An 11101-nucleotide genomic window follows, 5' to 3' on the forward strand; every position below is an offset into this window, starting at 1 on the left:
CTCATTTTTTTTTTTTTTTTTGTCTAAGAACACTACGACGAAGGAATAAGTTGGAGTTTGATCGTGCTTAGTGATGGCATCCAACCATTTTAATTTTAAATTTTCAAAAGTTTCTTGCACTTCTCCATCTTCTTCTCTAATACAACAGATAATACTTCTTTTAACTTAAACGGTGAGATCCTATATCGATTTGGAGACACGTTTTAATACCCTTAAGGTTGATGGCGACATGTAATAAGCTAAAGCGAACAATATTTGCTAGTGGTGGGCTTGGGCTATTATAAATGGTATTAGAGCCAATCATTAAGTGGTGTGCTAGCGAGAACGCTGGCCCCCAAAGAGGGTGGATTATGAGATCTCACATTGGTTGGAAAGAGGAACGAAACATTTCTTATAAGGGTGTGGAAACCTCTCTCTAACAGACACGTTTTAACACCTTGAGGCTGATGACGATACGTGATAAGCCAAAGCGAACAATATCTGCTAGCGGTGGGCTTGAGCTGTTACAAATGGTATTAGAGTCAATCACCGGGTGGTGTGCTAGCGAGAACACTGTCTCCCAAAGAGGGTGGATTATGAGATCCTACATTGGTTAGAGAGAGGAACGAAATATTTCTTATAAGGGTGTGGAAACCTCTCTCTAATAGACACATTTTAACACCCTGAGGCTGATGGCGATACGTGATAGGCCAAAGCGATCTGCTAGCGGTGGGCTCGGACTATTACAAATGGTATTAGAGCCAATCACCGGGCGGTGTGCCAGCGAGAACGCTGGTCTCCAAAGAGGGTGAATTATGAGAACCCACATTGGTTAGAGAGAGGAACGAAACATTTTTTTACAAGAGTGTGGAAACCTCTCCCTAACATACACGTTTTAAAACTGTGAGACTAACGGTGATATGTAACGAGCCAAAACGGATAATATCGAGGATTACAAAAAAAAAATATGAACCAATGGTACAAAGACCCTTAGTTACTATAAAAAAAACAAGACACGTTGGATTCATTTTCAACCTGGGTACAGTCTTTGTCGAGAGTAATGATATTGTCCCAATAATGTAATAGCCGTTGTGTTGTATTAGTGAAAAGTAGGATTAGGCAAGGGTCATAATTACATTTCTAACCTCACCTCTCACGAACTACGAAAAACCATTCTAGTACCCCACCACTGAAGGCTGACCAAATACAAAAAGCCCTTCTGTCATTGGACAGTAACGTACCAATGCATGCATGCATACATCAAACTTAATTTCCACCCTAAATTTTCACTCACTATCAAAACCATTCAAATAAGTAAAGGCTGTTCAAATAAAACCCCCTTCCATCATTGGAAACCACCCTTACTATCTCTATCGGTTCCTTGTAAGGAATGTTTCGTTCCCTTCCCCAACCGACGTGGGATCTCACAATCCACTTCCTGAGGTCCAGCATTCTTGACCCAAATCTATTGTTATCAGCAGATATTGTCTACTTTGACCTATTTTACGACGTGTCTGCTAGGGAGAGGTTCCATACCCTCCAACTACCGATCAGCTGTTATGTTGTGATTTGGGTTGTTCTTTTTGAAGATGGCGATGGCGATGGCGATGAGGTAGGAGGGGTTTGAGGGTTTAATAAATGGGGGAGCTGCTGATGGAGGGTTCGGGGAGCTTCCGGTACGGTGCTGCTATGAATGGAAAGTAACGTAACAATAATGCATTGAAAATGAGATTTCTTCCGTCAAATTTCAACAACTTCAAAACCATTCCACTACTAAGTAAAGGCTGTCTACATTATTGGAAAGGAACGTACAATGCATTATAACTACATTTCAGGTGCTCTACCATCTTCCAATTTCAGGTGCCCTGCAAATATCTCAGTACTCTTTCACCACAAACATAATCATATTTTATGTGCCCCAAGATGATGTTGACATAATATATGTTGCCTTACCCTCCCCAGCTACCACTAAAAAGGACACAACTATTTTTGTTTTGCGTTTCTTGTTCCATTTATGTGTGCATTTGGATATTTCATTTTAGTTTCATGCTCTCTAAGTCTCTTATCACACTATTCTATGCACCACATTTATCGTATCATTTATATGTAGTTTGTGTAATCTTTTTAAGTATTTATTCAACCCCACTACACTTGCGCTCTATCTTGCTCCTAATAACAAACGGGCTCCAAATTAGTGGGAAAAAAGAAAGCCCCGTGGCTAATACATATTGTTCATTTTAGCTCGTTGTATACATATGACTGTTAATGTCTAATAAGGAGAGGTTTTAACACTCTTATAACAAATATTTTGTTTCCTTCTCCAAAGATCTCACAATCCACCTGTCTTGGGAGTTCTCTAAAGATCTCACAATCCACCTCTCTTGGGAGACTAGTGTCCTCTTTGCCTATCCAGTGTCTTGCTTTGATACCATTTATAATAGCTCCTAGCTCCAGGCCACCACCCACCATTAATATTATTGGTTCTATAACCGCTCAAGGTCACTGCCCACAGCTAATCTTATTTTGGGTTATAGAGACTGTGGAGTGTTGTGATAGAATAGTAAACGACTATTTATAGTAAAAAGTTGATAAGAGATATATGTGGTAGGTAAGTTATACCAAATCATATACTATATGAAAATGAACCGGCTATTTATAGTCAATTGTTATAGATAGTAAAAGTATATATGGAAAATGAATATATATATATATACCGCTATTCTTATAGACAGTGGAAAATGAACTTATATAGTAAACGTAGTAAACTATATATTGAAAATAAACTTGTATAATAAATGACGATTTATAATCAAGAGCGGGTAGATATATATAGGGTAGATAAGTTATATATATATATAGTATGTAGTATAGGGTAGGATAAGTTATATATATAGTATCTGTGAATAAGTTATATATAGTGGGTATTTATATTATATAACTCTTGTTTTGTTTGAAGATATATTTGTATTATGTATTCTCTTGCTATATATACATGTTGTATTCTCTCGGTACATACTTATCAATATAAATTTTAGGTCAATATATTTTTTTTATTTTCTTCTTCATATTCTTTGAGTTTATCTAGATCGAGGGTGTGTTGTTGTGTGACTCTAACAAATCTTTATATACCATTTGTTACTTACTGGAACAGATCAATGGAATGCTCTAACCGCTGTAGAGAATATATAAGCAAACAAAAAAAGAACAAGACAAGACATTCATTTCATGGAGGTGTGTGCATTATCATTATAAGGTGAATTAAAATGGGAGGGTGAAAAATTGGAGACTAACAAACTTAAAAAGACCTCCCAAGTTCCTGGAAAGGATGGACGTCAGTCCACTCACACGAGAGACTACTTATTCACTTACCATATTAGATGCATCTTAAAACAGAGTTGTTATTATTATAAGTTTATTACAATTTTGAACTCACCTAAAATTAAAAGAACACAACAGCATTCCATTCAAAGATTTGGTTCCAAGACAACAGCATGTTGTTTGATGGTGATCAAACACTAAGAAAGCTAAACCAAAACTAATAAATTCAAGGGAATTAAGGGTAAGAAGGGCGGGGAGCATCCTCCTCAGCACCCCACCAGAATGGAGGAGGAGGAGGACCTGAACCTGATATTTCAACCAAATCTTCCACCTTATTATTGTACATGTAATTATTGGTACTGCTCCGAACCCCGACCGACGTGCTCTCCACCGTCTCTTCGTCCGTGTAAGCCATCGACCCTTGATGATTCCTGGTGGCTTCTTCTCTTAGCAGCAGGATGGTCTTTAGTTTCATTACCTGTTGCTTCCATCCAACAATGTTATTGTGCATGGAGTATAACTAATTAAAGGAGATGAGAGAAAAAAAAAGATAGAAACCTGTTGTTGAAGGGTGTGTTTTTGGTTAGAGATGGTGTCAAATTCTTGCTTGAGGGTGTCATAGAGATGCTGAAGCTGCTTAGTCTTCCAGCGAGCTCTTCTATTTTGGAACCAAATTGCAATTTGCCTTGGTTGGAGCCCAAGTTCCTTTGACAGCTTCATTTTCCTGTCCGGATCAAGCTTCACTTCCTCTTGAAACCTTCTCTCCAATGACTCCAACTGATCCGGACTCAACTTGGTCTTGGTCTTGTTCTTGTTCTTCTTCTGATCCACTCCTCCAACCACACTTTCCTCCGCCGGATTCTTCCTCTCTAACACTGATTAAACCCCATAATGTTAAACAAAGATCAAATTTCCCATTTCGAGTTTAATTACTCGTGGGTTTGTTAGAAATCACGACTCTACATAGTAGTATCATGATATTGTCCACTTTGAGCATAAGCTCGATGTATTCCTTACTTATAAACCCAGGATCAAAAGTGGGATTCCCTCTCAACGATCCTCAACAATCTTCCCCTGGCCCAGCCCCAAGGCCTATGGAACAGGGTTTAGAAGCTTTTGAGCTCGATTTTAAGAAATGGGTTTAGGGAGAAACGTTTGGTATGATGATCCAAAATGGTTTGTAGAATGAAGAAAAATAAAAAGAAAAGAAAAGAAAAGAAAATTACCAGGAAAATGATCCAAATTGTAGGTGTAGTTGTAGTTGTAGCATGGAGTGTATGAAGATTGATGGTGGAGTAGAGGTGGAGAAAGAAGCTTAGGATTGAGACTGCCATTATTCCACTCCATGCTTTTTTCCTCTGTTTTCTTTTACAGAGAGGAAGAGAGGAAGAGAGGGAGAGGTTAAAAAGAAGTAAAAGGAAGGAAGGAAGGAAGGAAGGAAGGAAGGCAGGTGCAAGCAGAGCAGAGCATATATGTTGTCAGCTAAAACAGGTGCAGGCAGAGCAGAGCATGGAGGGTTCTGGGAGCTGCAAAACACAAAGAGATAGAGAAAGTGAAAACGTGAATTGGTTAAGGTTGGCAGACTGGAAGGGGTATTAATCACGAAAGAGATTGATCATACCATCAACCTCTCTCTCTCTCTCTCTCTCTCTCTCTCTCTCTCTCTCTCTCTCAGTACCTAGTTTAATTTTGACTACCAATGGTTACCAAATGTGTGACTGGTAGTCTAACACCCAAGTCCATTACAACATATTATTTCCTTCGGTTTGTTATGTATCGTCATCAATCTTAGAGTTTTAAAAGTATCTGCTATAGGGAGGGTCTAGTCTTACTCCAACCACTGCCATCGCACCGTCTGATGACTAGCTTTGATATCATTTGTAATAACTCAAACCTATTCTTAGCAGTTATTTTCAGCTTTGGCTCAATGCATATAGCCGTCAGCCGCTCAATCTTAAAATGGTCTGTTAAGGAGAGGTTTTAAACTCTTACAAGGAATTGCTTCGTTCTCCTCTCCAACTGATGTGAGATCTCACCCTCCACCCTCCTTTAGGGTCGAAGAGGACAATATATGCTTGCTAGCGGTGGATTTGGACTGTTATAGGTAATTGATTGTTTGGCTAGAATTAGATGCATTGAAACACATTAAGTGATTGGTGGGTTAGATATGAGTTAGTGTTGGATTGTAAGGATGAATTAGAGTTGAACCGATTGAGATTAATTGTCGAAAGTACGATAAATGATTGAAGTATGCATGTATGCCTAATTCTGATGATTTACGAAATATCAGGTAAAATTAGGCAAGTTCTAAGCATGCTAGGTGATTCAGTTAAACAATATACTATACCCTATTATTCATGATCTACAACTTTTGATATGATTATGTGCCAAGGTCGGCATAGTTAAAGACTTGCTAGCTTATTCATAAATGTGGACCATCAAGACGGGGCCCACTTACAATTTTAGTGATTGATATATGAAATGACATGAGTATGTTCCTATGTAGGGATGGCGAGAGATTTACTAGCTTACCCTCAAGCGTGGACTGTCAAGATAGGGTCCACATAGTGCGTTAGTGAATTGTGATATGTAAGATAATGTGATCATGTTATTATGTGGGGGTGGTGAGGGGTTTACTAACTTATCCTTAAACGTGAACCGTCAAGATGAGGTACACATAGCATTTGATGATGATCAATCAGAGGGTCGTGTCCTAGATGTCAAGTGTGCAAGTGGTTTGAAAATTATCTACTTGAAAAAGTAAAGAGCTAATTATATTATCCTAAAAATTTAAGCTCCTCATAAGTTCGAGAGAGCTAGATTATAAGAGACAACAAGCTTCTAAGTGCTACAGTATGAGGAACTATAAGCTCTCGGGAGTTCGACTGGCTACAAGCAGTGATGAACTTAGAGGAGATAGATTCTTTAGGATGAACTAAGTTGAGCTGAGGTTAGATGCTAAGTTCAAAAACCCCATGACCTCGATATTTAGCACTTAGGTATGATATAAGACTTGCATGCATATAACCTAAAAGAATAATGAATGATTAACGAATAACCAAAGAAAAAGAGATTAGATTTGAGAAAGAAAAGTAGGAGGACCAACCTCCAAGGTTGGGTTGAGTAAAAGAAATAGTGCTTAGAAAAGAGAGTTGGAATAGAGTGTAAGAGTGAAGTGGTCCATTTATGAACAACAGAGAAGCTGTGATGGAGAAGACTGTTGTATGTAAAGCAAGTTAAAACCTAAAAGGAAGGAGAAAATGAGCTAAAACTATGTGAATTGATTGCTGAATGGTGCGAGAATTAAGACAAAATTAAGAGAGGATGAGATTACTTCACCCACAAGAGATGCACTGTGGGGATGTCTGTGCGCAGGCGGCGCTGTAGGCGGACTGAATTTATAACTCCATAAAGCAAGCACCAGCACCAGCACCAGCACCAGCAGCACCAACACCTCACCTGGTCCACCAGTCCACCACCCTACTTGGCTACTCCTACTTCACCACATTCTATCTCTCTAAACATTTCTACCACACCGATTCAAAAGTTTTATCAGTCAATATATGCTCGTACCTTTCAAATCCTTGGTACATTTTCATCAACTTATATCTATTACGATTGGAGAAGAGATTTGTGTTAAAATGAGTAATTTAAATCCTTGATTAGGTGGGATTCACAAACATTATACAACAATTATCCTTTCTCTCTCTCTAAACTAATCAAACCAAATCCAATTCAATCAATTAATATTATCTTAGTTTTAAAAGTCCATTAAAAAAAAATCAAGGTGCGTTTTAATTATTTTAGCATAACTATGTTTCTCTTACAATTCTAAATTATTTTCGAATAATAAACATCAAAGTAAATATTACAGTTTATTGGTTGCTATTGGTATGTACTAAAAATAAAATATAAAATAAAAAAAGATATAAACTATTACTCAATTTCATATGCGCATGCGCCATTTATTAATTTCATTTGCATATAGTCATTGGTCTGTATGATTCTTATGGTCCCTTACTAATTACTACTGTAAATGTCAGACATGACCCTTAAAGCTTATAAATGACTTGCAATAAGAAAAAGGTATATAAATGACTTACTGTCAACTGGTGACTTCATTGCTTAGGTCGGTCTTCAACAACTGTTCTACAATATGATTTCAAAAGAGAATGGCACAGATTTTTCTATAGCAACATGTAAATCTCAAAACTACAAAGAAAGAACAATTCAGTGCATGATCAAGAAATGAAACTACCCGGAAATCATGAATTGGGCATTGGTTGAACAAGAAGTTGTGAATAAATTAAGATTTGCCATGTACACCATGGCTTCTAAATTTGGGAAAGTTAACAATGTTTTCTTGAGTCGTTTTACATTTTCTCACTTATCAGATCTCCTCAATCTCCAACAAAACCATGTATTAATTCATGATTATACCTCATATGGTGGTGGATAGCACCAAGAAAACGGTCACTTCAAAAAATTAGCAGAAAAAGATTATCTGGAAAGGTCATTTCAATCTTCAAGCTCGATAATCTTTACCACAGATGCATCCCCAACCTTCTGACAAACAACAACTCGGTCATGCGACTTAATTACTCCATATGCTTTCCCATGATCCAGAGCAACCTTTAGAACTGACTCATTTGTTGCGCTAGTAGACTCCGCCTACCACCAAGCCATAAATACAATGGGAAACCATAAATCAGTTGGAAGTCCATTGTTAATATGCATTGTAGTACACATGGGAAAATTTCCCTGTACACAAAGTTCTTGATAAAATAAATGCACATTTCTCGCGTCTATATGATTATTTATCATGCAAGTCCATAATAAATGCAGCCATTCATTCATTCTCAACAAAGGGCCCCCCTCATTTATTGGTGACTTCAAACCTTTTCTAGAGGTTTTGTTCCATTGTATATCCTACATTGTACTTGCACATGCTCCTTTTCTGGTGTCAAGTGAAGGGCCCGGAAAATCACAATTAATTTTGTTCAAAAGCAAAACAGGTATAGACCAACAATCAAATCCTTGTGAATAATTTCGAAGCTAAAGCATCTACTTTTACCAGCCTGACCTTATTAAAGGATCACAAATGAGAAAGCGGATTCAGATATAAAACTAAAAGCATCATTTACATTATCCATCATGCAGAATAAATGGAAAACGGAACTTACAGGATGTCGTGGATCAGCAAGCATAGGGAAGAGGCCTCTTACTATTAAAGACTGCCTAGCCTGAAATAGACCAATACCAAATAACACGTCACCAAAAATAGAAATTACCAATTTAAGTAGTTAAAACAACATATCCAAAATTTTGCCGTTTTGGGAAATGTTCGAAATCAATGACACAAAGTGCAGATAATAACAGATGATAGTTAATCTGATGTCATTCAGTTTGATGTATACAAATACACGACTTCTTATTGCACGTTAATACTTACCTTAAAACAAAAGAGAGAATTATACAATCCCTTCTACACATGCCTAAAGTATGGATAACGAATATCCAACAACTATGTAGAACAATTGATACACAAGCTAATCCAAGACATGAAAGCAGAAACTATAGGCCGTACATATCATAATTATTTTAATCGCCTTTGAACATAAACTTTGCCAGGATGAATCTGAGAGTATATCAATTCAATACATAGTCAATAAGTTTGAAATTATGTCTATCGATTCCTCTTCAGCATTCTGATAATTGTTTTTGAAAAGCACAAGAAAATGAGGCCACAATAGCAAAACAGCATTGAACAGTTCACCGACTAGTAGCTAGAACTGAGGTCAAATGCATAAAAAGGCTCCCTTACTAAATCCTCAACCACCCCAAGAGCGGGAAATTTTTGTTTGTTAAAATATGTGTATGAATCACTCAATGAGATGACAGCAGTGGGAAACAACGGCACAAAATGATACAAGGCATACCTCAAATGCTCCAGTAAAGCTCCACCTTAACTGATTTGTCTTCAGCCTAGGAATGACAACAGATATAACCGGCATTGTGGGCCTATATTTAGCAATTAATCTGCATATTTGAATAGCAAGCTTAGATCTCTGAAATAATTGGCTACAAAAATTTTCAAAGAACTTCAGCTTGTTGGGAGACCAACACTGGATCCCCAAACACTGATACCTTGCAGCTCTTCCAGATGAAGTGAAGCAAATAATAACTGAAGCCTTCACCTTAATGGCAGCCCTGACCTAAAAACAGAATAAACCTATTGCATATGAAAACCATGGTAGAACTATAACAATATAAAAAGATCATTGCTAAATCCATTGAAAATAATATGTACAATAACCAGAATTATAAGTCAGTACCGCTGAGGAGGCAATGGATTCCAAGTGTGTCATAGGTTCCCCAACAAATTTGACAGTTTTCTTGAAGTACAAGTCTTGATTGAACACCTTATCAGACTGCAATTTTTTGGAAACGAGAGCACCCAGGGAGCAAGAAAGTATAAATAATTCGAAAGAGAAAAAATAAATAAAAATTATACAGATGATGATAAACCCACAAATCCTTCAAGTTTACAATAATGACTCTCTTAGTTCATCCATTAGGCCTAGCAGAGAGCGGTCAAAATTCACATGTATCTTTCTCCCAAAAATTTTAAAATGTTGACTAAATTGCAGGGTATAAACATCAAGAACAAAAATACAAAAGCTGAAGAGAACCAAGTACCATCAAGATCTCCAATTATTACGTGTTTTTTACCTCAGCACAAATCCTACCAACAGTAGAAATAGTCTCTACTGGATACAGTCCACGCAAAGTCTCAGCCCCCAGAAGAATTGCATCACTCCCTGTATCCGTGAGAATAGCGTTAATGTTATGGAACTTCAATGAAATCATTCATGTCAAAAGATATTCCAAAGAATCACTAAGATCACACAAACTCTTTAAATAGTTTGAATTCATAAATAAAATTGGCATCTCTTAAATAGGTTAAAAATAACCAACATTGGTATTTGTATTCCTATTGTCTAACCTTCTGCCCACATTTCTAATACTTCTCGACATTTAATCAACATTTTCACATTATTTTGGGAAAAGAAAATTTCCCCCTCATATTGATGACAAATCCTTTGATCTAAGAAAATGTTGACAAGTAAATGGAAACTTAACTCCATAGAAATAATTAATATAAGCCAAATAAAATAGAAGTTAAAAATGAAAGAAAGAGGGAGAAAGAGAGTAATTGAGAACCAAATTTCAAAGAGTACACCCGTATTTTAGGCTGTAAACCAACAATTTCAGGACAAGGATAAATATCATAAAAACTAAACATGGTATACTTTTCATGTATGATTTACCATCAAGGACCGCATTTGCAACATCAGTAGCTTCTGCACGAGTAGGTCTTAAATTGTTGGTCATACTGTCCACAACACGAGTAACCACAGCAGGCTTTCCAGCCATGTTACACTTGTAAAGTGCAGCTTTCTGAAATAAAAACACCTGCAACATATGGAGAAGTGATCAGAAAGAAGTCTATCATAAGTAATAGATCCTTATGGTCACAAGTGAGAGAAAAATAAAGATCGGATCAAGACCATCAATAAGTGAAAAGGATTTACGAGGAGAATAATGTAGTTTATTTTGAGATTGTACAGAAGGAAACTAACCTTCTCGGGTGGGAGGTCGATACCCAAATTCCCACGGGATAGAATAATACCATCTGCTTCTTGTAGAATCTCATCAAAATGGGTTAATCCCTACAAAATGGATCATGGAAATATGAAAATGTGCAAATTGTCATGAATATACCCCCCCCCCCCCCCCCCCC

The 11101-nt window shown here is 37.1% G+C and overlaps 2 protein-coding genes across 3 annotated transcripts in view; both read right to left on the reverse strand.

Annotated features, from left to right (window-relative positions):
- Positions 1-3431: 3431 nt before the first annotated feature.
- Positions 3432-4834, reverse strand: LOC111433146 (homeobox-leucine zipper protein ATHB-22-like). The gene is made up of 3 exons (XM_023070098.1): positions 4524-4834; positions 3856-4172; positions 3432-3775 (listed from the first exon to the last, which is right to left on the reverse strand). Exons 1-3 carry the CDS (start codon positions 4642-4644, stop codon positions 3533-3535), a joined length of 681 nt encoding a protein of 226 aa, XP_022925866.1. The 5' UTR covers positions 4645-4834; the 3' UTR covers positions 3432-3532.
- A 2676-nt stretch (positions 4835-7510) lies between these two features.
- LOC111433145 (pyruvate kinase 1, cytosolic) overlaps positions 7511-11101 on the reverse strand; it is a 6759-nt gene continuing 3168 nt past the window's right edge. For both annotated transcript variants that reach the window (XM_023070097.1, XM_023070096.1), the window contains 8 exons: positions 10941-11030; positions 10629-10773; positions 10030-10118; positions 9633-9728; positions 9445-9512; positions 9237-9336; positions 8481-8540; positions 7511-7968 (listed from right to left, as the gene is read on the reverse strand). In XM_023070097.1, the coding sequence (XP_022925865.1) occupies positions 7816-7968; positions 8481-8540; positions 9237-9336; positions 9445-9512; positions 9633-9728; positions 10030-10118; positions 10629-10773; positions 10941-11030 (801 nt within the window). In that variant the 3' untranslated portion in view covers positions 7511-7815. The remainder of the gene's footprint in view (positions 7969-8480; positions 8541-9236; positions 9337-9444; positions 9513-9632; positions 9729-10029; positions 10119-10628; positions 10774-10940; positions 11031-11101) is intronic.

This window comes from Cucurbita moschata, unplaced genomic scaffold, assembly GCF_002738365.1.
Source record: "Cucurbita moschata cultivar Rifu unplaced genomic scaffold, Cmos_1.0 Cmo_Scf00041, whole genome shotgun sequence".
NCBI classification, from domain to species: Eukaryota; Viridiplantae; Streptophyta; class Magnoliopsida; order Cucurbitales; family Cucurbitaceae; genus Cucurbita; species Cucurbita moschata.

Bases quoted from the DNA above. Each gene is read 5' to 3' on its own strand.
- LOC111433146 (XM_023070098.1), bottom strand. From the start codon at position 4,644: ATGGAGTGGAATAATGGCAGTCTCAATCCTAAGCTTCTTTCTCCACCT. The intron at 4,173-4,523 runs GTAATTTTCTTT...GGGTTTAATCAG, and splicing joins CAATTTGGATCATTTTCCTG to TGTTAGAGAGGAAGAATCCG. The intron at 3,776-3,855 runs GTTTCTATCTTT...TGGAAGCAACAG, and splicing joins AACACACCCTTCAACAACAG to GTAATGAAACTAAAGACCAT.